The sequence below is a fragment of the Anolis carolinensis genome, chromosome 1 (assembly GCF_035594765.1).
Source record: "Anolis carolinensis isolate JA03-04 chromosome 1, rAnoCar3.1.pri, whole genome shotgun sequence".
In the NCBI taxonomy this organism is placed as follows: domain Eukaryota; kingdom Metazoa; phylum Chordata; class Lepidosauria; order Squamata; family Dactyloidae; genus Anolis; species Anolis carolinensis.
In genome coordinates this window covers 352615317-352637053 of record NC_085841.1, presented here as the reverse complement: position 1 = coordinate 352637053, position 21737 = coordinate 352615317, and the positions used below count along the sequence as shown (strand labels likewise).

The following is a 21737-nucleotide window of genomic DNA, read 5'->3' as shown; positions in this document are numbered from 1 at the left end:
CTCAGTGTCGTGACTGATAGATAGAATCGGAGAATTGGAAAAGACCAGTCCAGAAGCAAAATAGTCCTGGGTTTTATGACCCCCTCCCATTCCCCCCTCCCCCAAATTACCTTTCTCTTCCTCTGTCTGACTGATTCCAAGAATGGGGCGAAAAGCAGAGCTGGAGAAGCTCCCCTTTTGTGGATGGCAACTCCCAGAATCCCCCAAGTCGGGAGGATTCTGGGGCTTGCCACCCAGGGAAAGGTAACTGTGCGGGAGGGAGAGGCTCCTCCCACCCCAATTTCTCTCCTCCTCTCTCTCCCTTTGGCCTCGGCGGCGCGCGCGGCGTGGGCTGGTGCTGCTGGCGTCGGGGGCGCGCTTCCCTTGGCGCATCCATCCCTCCATCTCTTCCTTGCTTCCTTCTTGCCTCCTCCGGCCATGGCGCCGAGCCGCCCGCTGCTGGCGCAGTGCCTGTGCTCCTTCTTCGCCTTCCTCTTCTCCTTCATCGTGGTGGTGCCTCTCTCGGAGAACAGCCGCGACTTCCGCGGGCGCTGCCTGCTCTTCGCCGAGGGCCTCTGGCTCAGCGCCAACCTGACGGCGGGGCGGCAGCGCTTCACGGTCCAGGAGTGGGGGCCCGAGTCCGCCTGCCGCTTCGGCCTCGCCGCCGGGCTCCTCTCGCTCCTCCTCGCCGCCGCCCAGGCCTGGCGCAGCCTCTTCTTCCTCTGCAAGGGACACGAGGAGTAAGTCGGCCGGAGAAACGGGGGAGAGGGGAGAGGGGCAGCCCTGGGGATCCCCTACAGCCCAAGGCGCTTGTGCTTGTAGGTGCGGAGGAAACAAAGGAGAAGCTGCAATGCTATCCCGTCCCTGTTCTGTGATTCTCTGCTGTAGAATGACACCACTTTCCCTGCCAGGGCTCAAGGCTCCCCATCCCAAGGTCTGTCCTTTTGCAAGGCCTCCAGTATTGAGCCAGCGCCATTCAAGTCCTGCCCAGTCATCGCCATTCTACAATGGAGACACACTCCTTGTCTGCAGCCTCTTACCAATGATAATGATGCTGACTCTGTTGTCGAAGGCTTTCATGGCCAGAATCCCTGGTTTGCTGTGAGTTTTCCAGGGTGGTGGCACAGCGGGTTGAACCACTGAGCTGCTGAACTCACTAACCGAAAGGTTGGTGGTTCGACTCCTGGTGGCACAGCGGATTGAACCACTGAGCTGCTGAACTCACTAACCGAAAGGTTGGTGGTTCGACTCCTGGTGGCACAGCGGATTGAGCCACTGAGCTGCTGAACTCACTAACCGAAAGGTTGGTGGTTCGACTCCTGGTGGCACAGCGGATTGAACCACTGAGCTGCTGAACTCACTAACCGAAAGGTTGGTGGTTCGACTCCTGGTGGCACAGCGGATTGAACCACTGAGCTGCTGAACTCACTAACCGAAAGGTTGGTGGTTCGACTCCTGGTGGCACAGCGGATTGAACCACTGAGCTGCTGAACTCACTAACCGAAAGGTTGGTGGTTCGACTCCTGGTGGCACAGCAGATTGAACCACTGAGCTGCTGAACTCACTAACTGAAAGGTTGGTGGTTGGACTCCTGGTTGCACAGCGGATTGAACCACTGAGCTGTTGAACTCACTAACCGAAAGGTTGGTGGTTCGACTCTTGGGAGCGGGGTGAGCTTCTGCCAACCTAGCAGTTTATCCCACCACAGATATATAAACCCCACTTGCCTAATTTCCAACAGACCTCACAACCTCTGCCATAGATGTGGGCGTAACATCAGCAGAGAATGCTTCTGAAACATGGCCCCATGCAAGTCTTCGACAACAGGGTGAGCTTCTGCCAACCTATTAGCCCCAGCTTCTGCCAACCTAGCAGTTTCTCCCACCCTGGACCTTCCACAGATCTATAAACCCCACTTGCCTAGTTTCCAACAGACCTCACAACCTCTGAGGATGCCTGCCATAGATGTGGGCGGAACGTCAGGAGAGAATGCTTCTGGAACATGGCCATGTAAGCCTTCGACAACAGGGTGAGCTTCTGCCAACCTATTAGTCCCAGCTTCTGTCAACCTAGCAGTTCGAAATGTGAGTAGATCAATAGGTACCACTCCATAAGGAAGGTAACAGCGCTCCATGCAGTCATGCCAGCCACATGACCTTGGAAGTGTCTATGAACAACACCGTGGGTGAAACGGTGTGGGTGAAACGGCAGGAGAGAATACTTCTGGAATATGGCCATATAACCTGGAAAACTCACAGCAACCCAATGATAATGATTGTTGTTGAAGGCTTTCATGGCCATAATCACTGAGTAGTTGTAAGTTTTCCGGGCTGTATGGCCATGTGCCAGAAGCAGTCTCTCCTGACATTTTGCCCACATCTATGGCAGGCATCCTCAGAAACTGTGAGATCTATTGGAAACTATGCAAGTGAGGTTTATATATCTGTGGAATGTTCAGGGAGGGAGAAACAACTCTTGTCTGCCTGAGGAAAATGTGAATATCACAATTGGCCAGCTTGATTAGCATTGAATAGCCTGACAGTTTCAAGTCCTGGCTGTTTCCTGCCTGGTGGAATCCTTTGTTGGATTCTACTGTATACCATGCAGCCATGGACAAGTCTACATAGGGACCACCAAATGCAGCGTTGCCCAAACACGAATCAAGGAACACGAAAGGCACTGCAACCAGAGAAGTCAGCCATAGCAGAACACTTGATCAACCAATCTGGACACAGCAAATTATTTGAGAACACAGAAATCCTGGTCCACTCTAACAACCACCATGCCAGACTACACAGAGAAGCCACTGAAATCTACACTCATGTGGACAATTTCAACATAAAGGAGGAAATCATGAAAATGAACAAAATCTGGCTACCAGTATTGAAAAACTCTTAAAATCAGGACAGTAAATAAAGAACAACACTCAGAAAACAGGGAAATACCAGACAAGAAACAATCAGGGCCAGTTAACACTTCCCAACAAAAGATTCCCCAGGCAGGAAATAGCCAGGCCTTGAAGCTGCCATGCTATTCGATGCTAATTGAGCTGGCCTATTGAAACATTCACATTTGCCTCAGGCAGTCAAGAGTTGTTTCTCCCACCTTGGACAATCCACAGATATATAAACCCCACTTGCCTAGTTCCCAACACCTCATAATCTCTGAGGATGCCTGCCATAGATTATATCAAAATGTCAGGAGAGAATGCTTCCGGAACATGGCCATACAGTTCGAAAAATTCACAGGAACACAATGATAATGATTATTTATTACCCGACTCTCCTTGCAGTCCAAGGCAGGGTACAACATAGTTGAAACAGAGAGAGGAAACAAGACGCTGATTAAAATACATGTCACAAACATACACAGGTAAAATGCAGGTTAAATTCACATGTTTCCCTCTCTGTCAGCTGTTACCTACAGTGATGTCAGCAAAGGGACACGGCAACAAGGAGGGAGAAGGAATCATCGCTATTCTCCTCCCTCCCTTCTCCAATCACTATGCCACCCTGGCCAACGTCACTGCGGATGATGGCCAACCGGTAAGACCTATTTCACAGCCCGAGACCACTAGGCTACAGAGAATGGGAAGTGATAGCAAGTGCTATTCCATGTTCTCAGGCCTCCTAAGCCCAGGAGGCATGGATTGGCAATATAAACAACTGTGTCCGGTTGGCCTTGGAATTGGTCCAAGTTTCTACACTAGGCATGGGCAAACTTCCGCCCTCCAGGTGTTTTGGAGTTGAAGTCCAAAACACCTGGAGGCCGAAGTTTGCCCATGCCTGGTCTACATGGACCCAAACTTGGTGATATTTGCCAACTTTGGTGAACATGAGTCAAGACCATATTAATATAGACTTGCCTTGCATTACTTCAGATCAGCTCCATGCAGCATTTGGCCACCATGGAGCTGATCTGAGGCCCTTCCTCTTTAAGTGGTTGGTGCAGATGCATCCTCTGAAAGGTCTCAATACAGGTCGAGCATGCCTTAGCCATAATGAGACCTGAAGTGTTATATTTTTTTTTCAGATTTGCATATATCATGAGATATCTTTTAGATGGGACTCAAGCCCTGAAAATCATTAATGTTACCTTCTAGGCATAGCCTTCAGGGGGTTATACTGTACCTTACCACCCCCAGTATTTTATAGGACAGAAACATGGCAATCTGGGCAGATCAGTGTGGGTGAGGTTGTGAACCACTCTGGCCTGAATTATCTGAATTATCCACATTATCTGCTGTGAATTGGATTATATGAGTCTACACAGCCATATAATCTAGTTCAAATCAGATAACCTGGATTTGATATGGCAGTGTAGGAGGGGCCTCAGTGAGTTTTATGGCTCCATGCGGATTTGAAAGTGGACAACTCAAGTTCTGGTCCCTCCCCCAGACTGATGTATCACATTAGCCCTCTTGGTTTCATACACATAATGCATTTTCTTAAAAACAATACTTGAAGATAGCTAACAGCAATCAAAACATCTCATCCACATAAACAAAGAAGGAATATCATAGAAAAGATGAAAAAGGGAAAAACATAATTATTTAAAAATAGAGATCAAAACACAAAGTCATAGGAAAGGAACAGTGCAATAAGTCATAGGTTTATTTAAAACACTTGCCTGTAGAAGAATCACTTTCTGTAAAAAGTTCCAAAGTCTAGGGGCAACTAAGAAGGACATTTTTATACGTATTTGAGTAACCATGAAAAAGAAGAACTATGGAGAGCACCCATGCCCTTCATTTTTGAAACTATTTGCTTTTTAAGGGTGTACCTATAGTTCAAGCCCATGGAATTATGAGAGTTGTTGTTTTACAAGGCCTTCGGACTTCTCTGTCATGAGTGCTGGTGCCTCACCAGAGTACAAATCACTGGAGTCTACAGCCGTGACAGTTAAACTAAATTAATTCTACAGTGTAGATGCATCCTCAGTTGGAGTGATGGTGCAATTTTGCCATGTTTTAGATTTCTCCAGGCTATTTCAGGCCCACAAGAAAATTTTATTTAATAGATCTCAAGTTCTGGGTTACTCTTCTATTATAAAAAGGTCTCTCCTTGCCACACAGCAAACAGATGGGTATATAGTGAATTTGCTAATTGCATTCTACATTCTCTGATAGATGTGTGGAAGAGGTTTCTAGATAAAAAATCTTTGATGTGTTGAAAGTCCTTGCATGTGGCCCATCATCCACTTTTTCCCTACTTTTGAGTGACCTAGTTGTGCAACTTAGGCCTAGGACACCATTCAGTTAACCTATGGATTCATCCCAGACTATCCCAAAGCAAAGTCATTAGAGAACATAAAGCCAGACCACACATGTGACAACATTGTCTGCAGACTGCACAGTTCCAGATGTCTGGAAGGAAAAGCTCAATCAAGAGTTTATAATAGAACATGCAAGCGATCTCCATGGAGATGCAGAAATGGAGCAGTGCTAAAATGACATATTCTGTAAATCTGACATTTTAGATGTGTTGCAATTAAGCTCGGCATGCCCTAAGTTTTCTTGGATGAAGAGGGCTTTATCCAAGAAAAATGAATCACTGCAACATATACTGGATAGTGTAGGCGGAGATGGAGAACATCAGCAGGGTCTCATTTACGAAGCCTACTCTGGCCCATGAAGCTATGGGCAGGGGCAGAAAGGCTACTTCATGAAAACATCCAGACTTTACGTTCAGCCGCAGAGACCCTCTTTTAAATTCTCCTGTTGTTAGACAAGTGGTAATATGATTTATTATTATTGATGTAAAATATTTCTGTACTACTCTTGAAGGAAAGGCTCCTCAAGCTAGAAACAGAACCTTATGAACAGTGGCACCATGCTATTGGGATTTTCTTCCCAAAAACATTTCCCTAGAGCCATTTTTGTTTTCTTTTGGGAAAAACAAAACGAAACTACCTAAACATACATCCTTCTGCTTAGCCCTACGATCTCTGATTCACATTTCAAATCTTTTAGACATCATCTTCTGCAGAGTCAGTCTGTTTTGTTGTTGTGCACTTTCAAGTCACTTCTGACTTATGCTAAGGCAACCCTATTAGTCTACTGGTTAGCCTTGGGCAACCACACTCTCGCCACCTTAGAGAAAGGCAAAGGCAAAAGCCCATCTGAATAGAATCATAGAATCATAGAATTGGAAGAGACCTCATGGGCCATCCAGTTCAACCCCCTGCAAGAAGCAGGAAAATCTCATTCAAATCACCCCCCCCCCCCGACAGATGGCCATCCAGCTTCTGCTTAAAAGCCTCCAAAGAAGGAGCCTCCACCACAGTCCGGGGCAGAGAGTTCCACTGCTGAACAGCTCTGACAGTGAGAAAGTTTTTTCTGATGTTCAGGTGGAATCTCCTTTCCTGTAGTTTGAAGCCATTGTTCCACATCCTGGTCTGCAGGGCAGCAGAAAACAAGCTTGCTCCCTCACATATTTGTATATGGCTATAATGTATCCTCTCAACCTTCTCTTCTGCAGGCTAAACATACCCAGCTCTTTAAATCGCTCCTCATAGGGTTTAAATCTTGCCAAGAAAACCCTTTCCTTAGGGTTCTCCTTAGGATTGCCATAAGTAAGAAATGACTTGAAAGCACACAGTAAAAACAAATACGTGTCTGCCTGGGCAGGTTCCTAAGATCTTCAGGGAAGCTTTCCCTCCACCCCACAACCTTCACAAACATAGCTTCTGGGAAACAGGAGAAGGCCTTCTTGGTAGCTGCTCCTAGGCCAGTGATTCTCAACCTGTGGGTCTCCAGGTGTTTTGGTCTACAACTCCCAGAAATCCCAGCCAGTTTACCAGCTGTTAGGATTTTTGGGAGTTGAAGGCCAAAACATCTGGGGACCCATAGGCTGAGAATCACTGCCCTAGGCTATGGGAGGTAGAGCAATAGACGTTTGCGAACTGAAGGTTTTTAAAGAAAGAAAGCATGATAGTTTTAAATGTACTATTTTAACACTGCTGTTTATCTTTTTGGTGTTGAAATGGTTTTAAAACTCTCTTTTAAATACTATTTCAGTGGTATTATTTTGTATGTTTTAACCTGCTGGGGATGCTCTAGCTCAGTGGTTCTCAACCTGTGGGTCCCCAGATATTTTGGCCTTCAATTCTCAGAAATCCTTACAGCTGGTAAACTGGCTGGGATTTCTGGGAGTTGTAGGCCAAAACACCTGAGGACCCACAGGTTGGGAACCACTGCGAGATGAGTAGGAATTGGATCTGATGACTCATGAGGTCCATTCTATTTTTGTGATTATAAGTATCCTATACTCTCATCTAGAAATTTTAAATAGAAAATCAGCCCCAAAATCTGAGTCAACTTATCCATGCAGCAATATGGCACCTTCAGTTCTACAAAACAACTATTTCAAATCACATTTTCAAATCAATATCTTGATTACATAGAAACTGTCAAACTGATGTTATTTCTATAATAAAAATGCTAAAACCAGAAATTAGACATAGAACAATGTAATTAATTGCACAGTAATGTTCTGTATAGGCTTAGATTGTCTGTTTTGCCAAGGAACAGAGGCTGAAAAATTGGCAGTCACTGCAATTTTGAATCCTACATGAAAGCAAAATGAGAATCACGTGTCTCTCTCTCCCCTCCTCCCCATCTCTCTGGTTTGTGCAAGGAGTGTGTGCAAAAAAACAGTCTCTTTTTCTTTTATAAAGTGAAGTACATCTTTCTAGATTGCATAGCTGTTGTTAACGGTCATCAAGTTGACTTTAACTTATGGTGAACCCATGAACGAAAGACCTCCAAGTCACCCTATAATCCGCTGCCAAGCACCGGTCTTGCAGACTCAGGCATCTGGCTTCCTTGCCTGGGTCCATCCATCTGGAATCCAGTCTTCCTCTTTTCTGACTGCCTTGTCTCTTACCAAGCATTGCTGTCTTTTCTAGTGAGTCATGTCTTCTCATTTTGGCTTCTCGGGAACATTCAGGCTTGATTAATTTGTTTTTTTAGCAGTCCATGGAATACATAGAACTCTTCTCCAGCACCACATTTCAAATAAGTTGTTTTTCTTCCCATTAGCTTTCCTCATTGTCCAACTGTCTCAATTATACATAGACATGGGGAATATGAAGGCATTTTGCAAACACAATCATAATTTAAACCCTTATATATACACAACAATAAAGCAGTCCCTGATTTACAAACATCTGACTTGACTGCAGGACCCTTTTCTCTTTGCTGTTCAGCCCCAAAACCTGTCCTTAACTTATACTTGAAGTCACCTTATATATGAGTATGTATGGTGTAATAGTTGCCACTCTTGGATTCGTGGTCTGATATTACTGTATATTTTCCTCCCTCTCAAATTCTTCACTTTAGTTAATGAAAAGGAAAGGTTCCCAATTCAAACCACCTTTTTTTAAAAAAGGAGATATTATAGTGTTTCTAAAGGCAAAGTGAGATCAAAACATGGGTTAAGTTGAAGTGTCTTTCAGTTAGAACAAGGCAAAGGAGAAAGCAAATGCTTCTTAAACCTAAATATGTCACTAGCGATCTGACAAAACAAGGAATGCAGTATTTGAATTTTGCTGTCTTAGCATGAAATGAGTGTTTAGCTTTTAGGGCATTTCAGGGTCTAAGGAGCTGATGCCAAAGACAGCTTTGGGATATTTTGGACATGTTAGGGAATGTTTCTTCTGCACATTGATTTTCTGGTTTCTATGCCATTGGCTGAAATAGTGGTAGTGGAGATGATTTGGTGTACTAGCCATGGTACCCACTGGGGTTTTTGTTCCATGACACAGACACACAGGTGGACACCCAAATCCACAGATGTCCAATTTCTGTTATACACAGTGGTGTAGTAATATGCTGTCCCTTAAATAAAATAGCAAAATCAAGATTTGTTGGGTTTTTTTTTGAAACTTTAATTTTTTTCAAGCCATGGATGGTTGATTGCATGGATACAGAATTCTTGGTTATGGAGCACTCACTATACATTTGGAAAGAGGATGGTCATTTTTCTTGAACCCATTTTATTAGGATTAAGCAACATATGGTGCATGTAGTTCTTGTTTTGGTTGTCTACATTGGGAAGCAAAACTGAGACTACCATACTTTGGACATATCATGAGAACACATGAATCATTAAAAAGACAATAATATTTTGGAAGATGGGGAGGCAGTTGGAAAAGATAAAGGCCACATTGTAGGTGGATAGATTCAGGCAAGGAAATTATGGACCTATGTTTGCAAGACCTGTGGAGGGCTGTTGCTAACAGGGTGACATCTAATCTCTTATTAACAGAGTCATCATAAGTCAAAGTAGACTTGATATCCATCAACAATAGAGGAGCATATGTTGCATGGTGTGGCAATATATCTTGTAGCATGTGGCACAATCTTTCAATAAACGGGGCTAGAATAGGATTAGATAATATAGTCCATACCTGTCAGTCTCAATCTGCAGAGCTAATAATAGGATGGTGAAAGTTGTATTCCAAAAACATTTACAGGGTCACCTGTTCCTCATCCCTGGCGTAGGGAAAGTTCTGAAGGCTTGTGCTTAGTTTCTTCCTTTCTCCCCCCATTCCCAATTTCTATTGCAGCTCTTTTTTCTATGCCTTCCTGAATCTACTGGTCAGCGCCTTTGTGGTATTTATCATCTTTATCGCCAGCACTATTGTGACTGTTGGCTTCAACATGTGGTGTGATGCTATTACTGAAAAAGGAAGCATGCCAAATAGGTGAGTACTGAAAATAGAGATTATGGTGTGTTTTTTAAAAAAAAATTCAACCTAAAAGGATATCAGTAGAAAGAAACAAAAGTTACAGTTATGAGAACAAGGAAAACAAACATGAAGAAATATATCCCTGAGATTGTCTCCAAAGGTATTGTTCAAGCAAGGCTGACAAAAGAGTTTTCAGGCTATGACTCCCCCATGCTCCTAGGTACTATGCCCAGTTGGAGGATTTAGGGAGCTATAGCCATAAAATTCTAGAACCATAGATTTCAGAGGGATCCTAAGTGCCATCTCATCCAATTCTTTGCCAGTACAGAAATGTATTATTAAACTACATGTGTAAAAGATATAGGAGTCTTAGTAGACATCAAGCTGAACATGAGTCAACAATGTAATGCTGCAAAAGCCAATGTGATTCGAGGCTGCATCAATAGGACTATGGTTGTCTAGATTGAGGTATGTAATAGTACTACTCTATTCTGCTTTGTTCAAAATATACCCAGAATACCAATGTTCTGTGCTGGGCAACACAATTCAAGAAGAATAGTGACAAGCTGGAAAGTGTCCAGGGAAGGGTGACCAAAATGGTCAAAGGTTTATAAATCTTTATATAATTCTGGATGGCCTTGGTGGTTTCTTCCAAATCTATGTTTCTATTATTATACCCTTAAGACTTTTCTGTTCCAGAAAGGTATCCCCTGCCAAAGTAAGATAAATTACTTGTCCTTATTCTGATGCTCTTAAAATCCATTGCCTTTAAAAACTAGATGACTACATCATGATGGAAGAGTTGTAATTTTTCAAATATCTCCTTTCTATTTGATTTAGAGAAACAGGGTTTGTAGAGTTCTTTATTGAGAATGGTGGCCCAATCTTGCCCCATGGGAGACATAACTGGATTATTTTAAGGATTTTTTTTCCTATCTGGTATTGATATCAACAAAATCTAGATGGTTTAAGGATCTCTAGAAATGAAAATGGAATTTAAGAATTTGAGACCTACAATTTGCTTCAAAGTGCAGAATCCCAAGCATGAAATGTTATTAATCCAAAACTACAAGTGGGAGAAAATGGTTGGGTTGGGTTTGCGCAGTTGCCCTGGCTCACATTTGAACAGAGCATGGGATGTTACCTTTTTGCATTTCAATACCTGTAATCCTCCAGTTACTATAACAAAGGACTATTCTTATTTGTGGATTCAGAGAGTCCAAAAAGTAACTTTTCAAGCTCTGAATTTGAACTGACATGAGCAAATTTCTGGTGGCAGAGAAATGTTTCTACTATATGTTACGTAGCATAAAACCCCAACAGCTTTCCAGGTTATTCTATCACTTTTCATTTCCTATTAGAAATATAAATATCTATTTGGAGTTTCTAAATCCAATATGTGCTTGATAATAATGCAGTAGATAAAAAGTGACATTTTATGTCATATGATATAGATTAATTACACTGCTAAAGCATTAATTTTATGTTTCACCTTGTCATATGTTGTAAAATGCCATTAGTGAATGTTCTGTTTAGGGCTGCAACGATTATTCGAATATTCGGTTTAAAGTGCTCTCTGGGTTTTTTTGGTGAAAAAAACCCTGATTGACAAATCGAATGTTCGGATAAGCATCCAAGATGGCTGACCACACTGGAAAGGCGAGAAAGAGAATGAAGAGAGAGAGAGAGAGAAAGAGGCCTTCCGAAACCTCAAAAAACCTGGATATTTTTCACAGCACCAAGTAAAATTACAAGTTGTTTGTTTAAAATCAATAAACAAACAAAATCTGTAGGCAGATCCTTTCTTACCAACACTTTGCTCTGGAGCACCTGAAACCAAAACCCCGCAAAAACTCCCTTCTTCTGAAGTCTTCTCTTGTGATGTCAAAAGGTAATGGAGGCTCCTAAGACGGGTTTTTATTGTGGGTCAAAACACATTGTTGGGTTAGTGCCAAAGTGACTGTGGGCGGTTTGTGGGTGGAACATAATAAAAGGGGAAGTGCTGATATATATTTTTTTCACCTTTATTGAAAACATTTTTAAAGTTGTGAGCGCTTTCCATGGATTTTGTTTTCTTTTGTACATTCCCATTACTCTAATTCCTCTTATTTTTTGGAAATTTGCAAGCAGTGATCTAGTGTTGTCCTATTTAGAATACTGTTAAATCAGCCTACCACATTCACTGGAGTTAGAGGCACCATATCCATGAAAGTGAAAAACTGGAATAAAAAATAATAATTTTATTGCACTTCTTGTCTATTGGTATTATTATATCCATCTCAATTAATACAATGTTTTTCAAAATTATTTTTTAACCTAAGAGAACACCTCTCTAGGAATTTCTAGGTCTTCTAGCACAACTGTAAGGTCAATTTCGGGGTGAGAAGAGTGGAATATAAATATTGTAAATAAAAATAATAATATTGTAAATAAAAATAATAAATAATAACTTCAGCTGGAGTTATAACCCTAAAGCCAAAGAAGGTCCTTTAGAAATATGACTTCCAAATCCCTCATCATGGCTGGGAATTGTAATTTAAAGTTTAATACAGAATAATAATAATAATAATAATAATAATAATAATAATAAGAAGAAGAAGAAGAAGAAGAAGCTTTATTTATAACCCACACTCTCTTTCTGAAGGGACTCATGGCGGTTTACAGAAATAACAAAAATGGCAAACATTCAATGCCAATGAACACATAAACAACAATCAAAGTCTAGGTTTTCCAGGCCCTGTACTAACTATCCCTTGATCCTCATTGTATTATTTTGTTGTTGTGAAGGGATGCAAATTCTGTGAGCAATGCTTTTTATTCACCTTTTTTGGAGGTCTGTTTTACATGGATGCTTTGGAGAAGTCCACAAATAAGGATGATGGCAACAATCTTTTTCTGTTGCTTGTTTGAGCATCTGGTGTTTAGAAAATGCTATTTCTGGGGGGCGGGGGAGAGAACAATACAGCAACTGAGGAGAACCTCCAGAAACAAAGAGAGATTGAAAAAAATATCCCAGTCTTGATTTCATTGTATTTTCCCAAATCTCATTTGCATTCTCATCCCATGTTTTATGTATTTTTGGCATTCAAATACACATTTTTGTATACATTTTAGTCCATGTCTTTTATATATAGATCTTCACTGACCAAAGGGTGTGCTTATCTTATTATTGTACACTTATTTCAAGGGGTTTCTGTTTTTTTTAAAAGTATGCAAGACTTGTACAAATTTTATATACCTCAGGTGTCACAATGTTTTGAGGCTTTGAAGGAAGTTACACTTTGGATTTTATCACACAAGGCTGATAAAGTGCAATTATGGCAGAATGAAAGTGCTTTTGGGTGGAACTTAGCACCTCTCTTGTAGTTGTATTGTGCTTAAATCATGACTGGATTGTCTCTATTCACTGACTGGAAAAAATATCCATTAATGAATCCAACATAGCTGTCCTTCCATCAGTCTTCCTTGTACAATAATGTTCATTCTGCTGCAGTCCCAGTATTACAATGGGGAGGAATTTTTTTGAGCAGGGAGGAAAGTCTTGGAGATTGCTAGGACTGTAAAATGTGTGGTTGTGACAAAATGGGAGAGGATGAAAAACAGGCAAAAACCACAGTGCACATGTGTTAGGTAGGAAGCAAGACTGTGGAAAAATGTTTATGGGAATCTGCATCAACAAAGTGCCAGACTTGCAAAATAATGGTGAGATGTGAAAATGATCATTCCAATTATGTATTTTTCCATTTGCTAAAGGAATGTAATTGCAATGGGACAACAGGCTGGTGTGATAAAGTCCTTTGTCTTGTAGTGAATCTCAGGATGTTCAAGATGAATTTTGTGTGTGTTGAGAATCTTGACCCCAACAATGGTCTTTTTTGCCCCTAGCAAGAATGTTCTCCTACCAAGTCTTTTCAAGTTGTGCTCACTTGAAAAATCCCTTGAATGACACAAGTCTTGAATATGTTGGCCATCATGTGTGTTCGCCACTCTTTTGCTGGCCATTTTGCAAGACCTTGGCAGTCCTTCACCTGACTTCCAGAAGGCAGATTCACACAATCTCTCTCTTGCTCATAATCTCCAGGAAATTGGAAAAAATGACAAGATTTGGGAAAGCATTAGAAGGGAGGTTGACATTTTGGCCCTTGCTTTGTTATGTCTTTCCTTAGATGAAACTGCAGAAAGCTCTGTCTAGCTTAATGGCACACTCTGGGTAAGGCTGTAATATTTGTCTGTGTTTTCAAGGATAGCAGACTGATTGTTTTGTAATGAAGGCATTGTCACCCAGTGGTCTTATATATAGCAGTGGGGTATTGCTGCTAGAAAACGAAGCTTTATAGAACAGGATTTAGAGGCCTGTTTCGGCTGAAGCTCAGTAAGGTCATTTGGAATTGCTGAAATGATTTTTGTTTCTTTCCTTTTCATCCAAACTGCCTTCTCCCTCCAGCTGTGAAGAATTACAGGATATAGATCTTGAGCTGAATTTAGAAAACTCAGCATTCTATGATCAGTTTGCCATCACACAGGTAAGTCAGACCATAGTGCCCAGAGCCTCTCTGTTCATTGAACTGAAAAATTGTCACATTGGAAAAGATCTTTAAGTTATTTAGTCTATCTCCACACACTGAAATATCATCCTTTGAACGTAATTTCACCTGATGTCAATTCACACATACATATACCCTTTTTTTTCTTATTATTCCATATAAGACAGCTTTCAGAAATGCTTTGGACTGCCCTGGATTTCTGTGTACGGGATAGCAGTGTCATTAAAGTACATTTACACATACTGTAGAATTAATTCAGTTTGACACCACTTCAACTGAATGGAATCATGGGATTTGTAATTTTACAAGGTCTTTTGCCTTCATTGCCAAACAATGCTGGCACCTCACAAAATCCCAGGATTTGATAGCAATAAGCCATGGCTGTTAAAGTGGTGTCGAACTTCATTAATTCTACAGTATGGATGCACCAATAACTTCCAGAAATGAAAAAGTAACACTGTATCTTGGTGTCAGTCTCTGTATTTGGACACACAGACAAACCTGAATTTATTTATCTTTCAGTGCCTCTTATAATGAATAGTTAAGATAAAGGTAAAGGTTTTTCCCTTACATTAAATCTAGTCGTGTACGACTCTGGGGGGTTGGTACTCATCTCAATTTCTAAGCCGAAGAGCCGGCGTTGTCCGTAGACACCTCCAAGGTCATGTGGCCGGCATGACTGCACGGAGCGTCATTATCTTTCTGCCGGAGCGGTACCTATTGATTTACTCACATTTGCATGTTTTTGAATTGCTAGGTTGGCAGAAGCTGGGGCAAACAGCAGGAGCTCACCCCACTCTCCAGATTCAAACCGCCTACCTTTCAGTCAGCAAGTTCAGCAGCTCAGCAGTTTAACCCACTGTGCCATCGGGGGTTCTTATTAAATAAGCTTTAATAAGCTTATATTAATATGAATAAGCATATTAAAATTGAAGCTTGGGATTTCTGGAAAAACTAGCAGCTGAAATGTTACCTCTTTGGCATAAACAGGGAGGTTTAGCAGGGGGACTATATTGCCATATCTATGAATAATATTTGTCTACTCTTCATTAGAGTAGTTCATTAGGAGCCTTCGGTGGCTCAGTGTGTTAAAGCGCTGAGCTGCTGAACTTGCAGACCGAAAGGTCCCAGGTTCAAATCCCGGGAGCGGAGTGAGAGCCCGCTGTTAGCTCCAGCTTCTGCCAACCTAGCAGTTCGAAAACATGCAAATGTGAGTAGATCAATAGGTACCGCTCCGGCGGGAAGATAACAGCGTTCCATGCAGTCATGCTGACCACATGATCTTGGCTCTTTAGCTTAGAAATTGAGATGAGCACCAACACCCAGAGTCGGACATGATTAGACTTAATGTCAGGGGAAACCTTTACCTTTACCTTTTTACTCTTCATTAAAGCAAATGCAGAACAGGGTGATGGATACTTTTCCAGGGAAGTTTGTATCTCTTGTTGGGAGTGTGGGTTCAAAAAGATGTGTGTAGAAAGAATCTTTCTCAAGTGGTTTGTTCTCAGGTATGGCATTGTGTAGTCACTCCTCATTGGCTTCATGATGCCATGTCATTATCTTGACCAATATGTGGTATCTTATTTGTTTGATTGGGAACATACTGCCCCCATTCTGAATTGGCTTTGGTTATCATCAGTGAGGCTATCTCATCACCCAGTCTCAGAATGAATACTATTTGTTTGTTTGTTTGTTTTGAGATAGTTCCAAGCATGTGACAAAAAAGAAGTGAGCAAGAGAAGCAAGCTCTTTGGTGTTTGGGAGAGCCTTCTGTCATAACCCTCCCAAACTCACTTAGAAAATAACTATTTGAAAAAAAGTGTCTACACTTCTGAAGTACAACCTAGAATTGCTTTATTGTGATGTTCTCTTTCTCTCTCTCTCTCTCTCTCATCTAGTTTGGTCTCTGGGCTGCCTGGCTGACCTGGCTAGGAATTACAGTTTTGGCCTTTTTGAAGGTTTATCACAACTACAGGCAAGAAGACCTTCTGGATAGTCTGATTCATGAGAAGGAGCTTTTGCTAGGACGATCCTCTTCACGAACTTCTTTCCAGGAGGAGAAAAGTGGCATGATCTAATGGGCAGATAACCATTGTAGGCTTTAGGTTTTGTAATTAGACTGTGAGGATTTGAAAAATATTATTGGCATGCTTTTGAAAGCTTTAAGAAAAGAAAGGGAATCTGAAATGATGCACCCTGTTAAAAGATATGTTACCTTTAGGAATGTCCCAACTGACGCAACCCATAAGAATGGTTCACAAAGGCATGTACATTTCATTTAATTGCTAGACAAATTTGTCAAATATTCAAAATTTATGTCCAATAAAAGGTATTCCATTATTGCTAGCGTCAGGTATATTTGGGGATTAATTAATGATTACTCATTTACAGATGCAACCCATGCATTGATACTACAATTAAGCTGTGATGAACATACAAGCGTGAACCAATCCATAAACAGTAAACTGTGTACAATTCTTTGATAAAATTTCATAATATTGTGATAAATAGCTTGCTTACTTTGGAGTATCTGACTGGTTTTAGAATTGGAGACGATGGCTTATATTCCTTCTCGACATATTTGAAGAGAGAAGCTTAGTTCACCCATTCAGGTGTCCTCAATTCTGTTTTGCGGACGTAGGATTGGATACAGTACTTAGAGGAGACTTACAGAAATCAGGAAAGAAAGTAAGTCTGAATTAGTTTAAGAACCATTGATTTTTGTGTGTTTTCTCTAAGCACAACTAAATCTGGCTGTAACTCAATGTTATTAATAATATGGGCACTCTATCCCTCTCCCCAAAAGTGAAGGAGCATAGGCTGGGAATTGTGCAAATCAAATATCCACTTAGTAGGCTATCTAGAGTGTCTGCATCATGCATGGTTATTTATTGATTTTGGTATTTTGGTATTTATATATTTATTTATGTATGTATGTGTGTATTTATTTTATATTCTGCTTTTCAGTGCAGGATCCAAGGATGCTGTTTTTCTGGTGATGGGGTTTATGTGTTTTCCCACCTCCATCACCTGAAAGCTCATGTAATCTAGTGGGTGGATGGACTAGAGATTGCAAACTTTGCAGACTCGTGCTGGAGGTATATCTCAGTATGAATCTGTTGCATGGTTTGAAGAAGTGCTGTCCAACCTTTGATCTTCCAGGTTTTTGGGGCTCCAACTCCCAGAAGCCCTGGCCATCTGGTCCAGTGCTCAGAAATTCTGGTATCTGAAGTCCAAAACACCTGGAGCATCAAAGGTTGGACACTACTGGTTTAAACCAATGGTTCCCAAGCTTTGGTCCTCCAGGAATTTTTGACTTCAGTTCCCAGAATCACAAGCTGCCAGGAACATTAGGATAAAGGTCCAAAATTCAAGGAAACCAAAGTGGAACTATTAGCTTAGACAAGAATTAAGTTCAGCTCTGTAAGTCCAACTCTTACTGCTTCCATGGCACAAGACCAACTTAAAAGAACAGGGAAGACTAAGCCCCACATTAGAAACACAGGATTCAGCTTTCAACAAATGCTGCCCTGATCTCTTGATCATTGTGGCCATATGCTGAAAGTGTTTCATGTGCTGACATGCTAAAAATGTTCAAGTAATAGGTCGGTTGTCCAGTCATGTGAATAAGCAGTTCTGGTCTTCTCTAAATTATCAGTATTATCTTGGTTATTCAATAATTTGCCTGTATGTTCAGATTTATGCATGACTACAATATGAACATAGTCCCTGGAAGTTTCGTTTTTTCAGCAGAGCTGAAACTAACTGCCACATTCATTCATAACTGGAAAAAAATCCCTCCTCTATGATACCATAGTCTGGGATTTTAGAAAATGGAAAACTGAATAAGAAAAATCATGAAATGTTTTCCAAAAAATGAGATCTCTGGAAAACATTCCTGACTCATTGTTTGCCAAAAGGAAAAATCACCCCATAATCAAAAGGCCAAAGGATCCTTTTGTTGAAACACATGTCTTGCAATCAGTGGCCAAGCAGAAAATGTGCAAATCTGATTGTTTTTGTACTTTTATCCTTTTTTCAGATTCAATCTTTATTTTATTTTGTAAACAACTTATGCTCCTAATAGAAATTACCCTAGAAGCTACCTATGAGGATAGACGATTAGAAACATTTTAGCTTATCAAGGGATTTGGGGTGGGTGGGGTGGATAGGACATTGCATTATCTTAAGTGTGCTTTGTAGATCTTCTCAAGAGATCACCAAGTGCACTTTGACTTAGCATCAGCTTTGAGGTTTGCATGTAAAATATATAATTTATTGCTTGCTCAAATGTAGTCAGAGAGGCAATGGTGAACAATTTGCCTTGTAAGCAGTTGATATATAATGCCTGCTTCTTCATATATGCAACTAGAAACTTAGTGATATAGTTAACTTTAGTAGTGCTCTTTGTGATATTGCTCTCTCATAAAGTGTGTGAAATCATTATAAGATTACTGCTTCTAAGAGCACAGCTCTAGGCTTAAAATAATAGCTGAGGAGTCAATTCATGGTTGAACAGGGATATTTTCTCTCTTTAGCTTAAACTACCAGGAATGATTGTTACAATCTAAAGGATTTTGCACACCTCTGAATGTTGGGATTGGCATTTCTTTGCAGGATTAAGGATAATTCTCGCTGATGTTATAGATGGAACTTTGGTTAGTACTAACCATGGTCATTTCTCTACTATAAATGTAAAATATTTTCCCAAGAATTCTGACAGTATGTTGGGTGGGGGATAAAATATAGCCTGTGTTGCCTTGAATGTTCTCCCCTTCCACTTGTAAAAAGTAGTATAAACTGATTTTATTGCAAGCCACTAAAATCAACCAATTCCAGAATTCCATACAAAGTAGCCATTGTAGTTAAAGCGGATACAAGACTTCACAAATATACCAAGCTTTTAATGCAATCTGAGATCTTTTACAAAGTTTTAGACCTTTGTTCCCTGTGCAAGCGCTACCATTTGGAATCCATTTTCATTGGAGATGTGTCAGATTAAGCCTTGGAGCTTAGGCAAGGAAAGCTGTTTCATTAAACCTAAACCAGTGTAAACGTGATGGTCCTTTACTGCTGATTTGAGTCTTTATTGCATATTCACAATGAGGAAGATGAATATTTTGATTACTCAATCTATTCTTGTGATGTGTATCTCTCAGAACCCAATTTACATTTACATATGGGAAAACTGTTGATAAAGTGTTAAAATAGATGCAAAAGGTTTTACTTGCAATGGAACAACTTATCAAACATTTTGGCAGCCCTTACCATTTAGAAAGTATTTCAGTGAATATGTAATTTTGAAATTCGGTCCTCACTTTCAAAACAGAAAAATAAAATTTAAATGCCTGAGATGGGAACACAGTGACCCCAAATATTGGAAATACTTCATGTATTTGCAGAACATTTGGCACCCCCTCAATCCTTGAACTTGTTAATAGGCTCAACATTTATAAGGGAAAATATAACTCTATTGTGGGAATCTGACTCCATTTTGTCTACTTGCATTCAGATTTAGAACTGGGATATTGAAATAGATTCAACATAAATCAATCAAATTTTAAAAATGAAAGAATTTGAGATTACGAAATAGATTTTGCATTTATTCCAGCACTCATTGAATGTACATTCCAGCCTTGCATTGTTTTTTAAGGATGTTTATTCATTGTTCAGTTGGACATGAATAGTATGATATGTACTGGACAACAATTTAGTTAAAAATATTAAATGCACACTCCTACTTATTTCATATGGAACTGAAGAGGGAACTGTTTTCTCTGTGCAGCAAACTGTAGTTATTCTTTTGTTATAGTAAGTTGTATTCCTGCGGCAAAACGGATGTAGCAAGGAATATTCTCCTGATCTGAACTAAAGGCCATATTACTACTGTATTTTCTTTGTTTTTGTGTGGATGGAGGGTTGCCTAAAATACATATTGTTGGTGATAATTAATGAATATGTTTTCTATTAAATGTTTCTCCCTGTCTCCAAAAGCACATTGGGATTCTGATCTGGTGCCATATATTAATAAATTGTCTGAAAGGTTTTGTGGTTTTGGTATTTCTTTTAAAGTGAAGGTGAAAGATCACAGATAAGCTTTCCTGTTCCCTATCTCTTCAGGTGGATATGTGGAAAATGGTACCATTCCTTTAAATGTCAACATTGCATATAACTCAGGGAAAAAAATCCATCCCCAAAATATCTGCTTTGCTGGAGATTTTTAAACAGAATCTGGATGACAATTTTCAAGAGTGATTGTGTGTTCATTCTGCATGGCCGTTGTGGTCTCTTCCAACTCTATGGTTCTAAGTGTGGACATGCAATTAAATTGCATATATTAGTTCAGTATTGTCTACCTCACTCCTTCCTTTTGCAATGTGTTTCCTCCTTTGTGTACCTCTTTTTCTGAAAATTTATTCAGAGCTCTGTCTCAGAAGGCTAAATGTACTTGCTGCTGAGCCAATCTAATCCCCCAACACCTCTCCCCCAAAGGATACCCCCATAATAGGTTTTCTTGAATTACTGTCATGTAATTCGTTCAACTATAATCAGAAGAGACGTGCTTTTAATAGACAATTGTATCATCATGCCCAAGGGCCAATGAAATCGTGTGTTTTGTTACTGAGGACAAAAAGGCCTTAAATTCAAGTGCAAACCTAACTTAGACAAGCAAACATGATCATTAAAAATGGAGCAAGTTTGGTCTTCAAGGCGGGTTTCCAGGTTCCTTTTACAGTGGTCTATATTTCCCTAAAGCGAGGATGAATTTTGTCTTCCTTCTACTTTCCTATACTTTTCCTTTTCCTATGCCTTTCGATGACCAACCATAGAATTACAAAGCTAGATACAGAAAGCTGGGTTAGATCAAGGTCTACTTTATTTGACCTACAACCTATTTAATTTCCATTAATCCTGAAAAGGAACAAGAGGGTAGAGCGTCTTTATGCAAATTCAGCTGAGGCTGGTGTCAGTCCTTAATGATGTTTTCAGTCTTCCCTTTGGAGAAACTCATAGGTCCTGAGGACAGTCCAACAATTGGGTTGCTTCCCAGCTGATCATTTACTGGAACACTGTCTAAACCTCAGAGAAAGACAATGGCAAACATCTTCTGAACAAATCATGCCAGGAAAACCTAGACTCACCTTATTGTTGTCATGAGTTGGAAATTGCTTGAAAGCATACAACAACAAACGCCGGGCACTCTCACCCAAATCCCATGCCTCTGTAATTGAGAACAAATCCTCAGGCTGTTAAGGTGTCTCTCCAAGGTGCTGAATTCCCAACCCCCTTCAGCAGGTGTATTTTTCATACTAAAGATTTCAGAGGGAGGGGATAAATACTTCCTGTGCTCTGATTTGACATAGCAGTGTCACATAGTCAATGGGATTTGGCTATAGGGTGCTGTAAGAAGTCAAAAGCACTTGTAAGTCATCAAACTGTGAGAAGGACACCTGCAAAAATGGAGGGATAAATGTATAATAGCCTCACAACCTCTGACAATGCCTGACATAGATGTGGGCA

At 40.6% G+C, this 21737-nt stretch overlaps 1 protein-coding gene across 1 annotated transcript; it reads left to right on the top strand.

Annotated features, from left to right (window-relative positions):
- The first annotated feature begins 298 nt into the window (after window positions 1-298).
- Window positions 299-20261, top strand: tmem179 (transmembrane protein 179). Its single transcript, XM_003214305.4, has 4 exons — window positions 299-719; window positions 9550-9687; window positions 14117-14195; window positions 16115-20261. Exons 1-4 carry the CDS (start codon window positions 418-420, stop codon window positions 16292-16294), a joined length of 699 nt encoding a protein of 232 aa, XP_003214353.2. The 5' UTR covers window positions 299-417; the 3' UTR covers window positions 16295-20261.
- Window positions 20262-21737: the final 1476 nt, after the last annotated feature.

What these genes read in the sequence shown, in the direction of transcription:
- tmem179 (XM_003214305.4), top strand. Translation starts at nt 418, where the DNA reads ATGGCGCCGAGCCGCCCGCTGCTGGCGCAGTGCCTGTGCTCCTTCTTC. An exon ending in CTCTGCAAGGGACACGAGGA is followed by an intron (nt 720 to 9,549) that starts GTAAGTCGGCCG and finishes TTTCTATTGCAG; the next exon opens with CTCTTTTTTCTATGCCTTCC. An exon ending in ATCAGTTTGCCATCACACAG is followed by an intron (nt 14,196 to 16,114) that starts GTAAGTCAGACC and finishes TCTCTCATCTAG; the next exon opens with TTTGGTCTCTGGGCTGCCTG.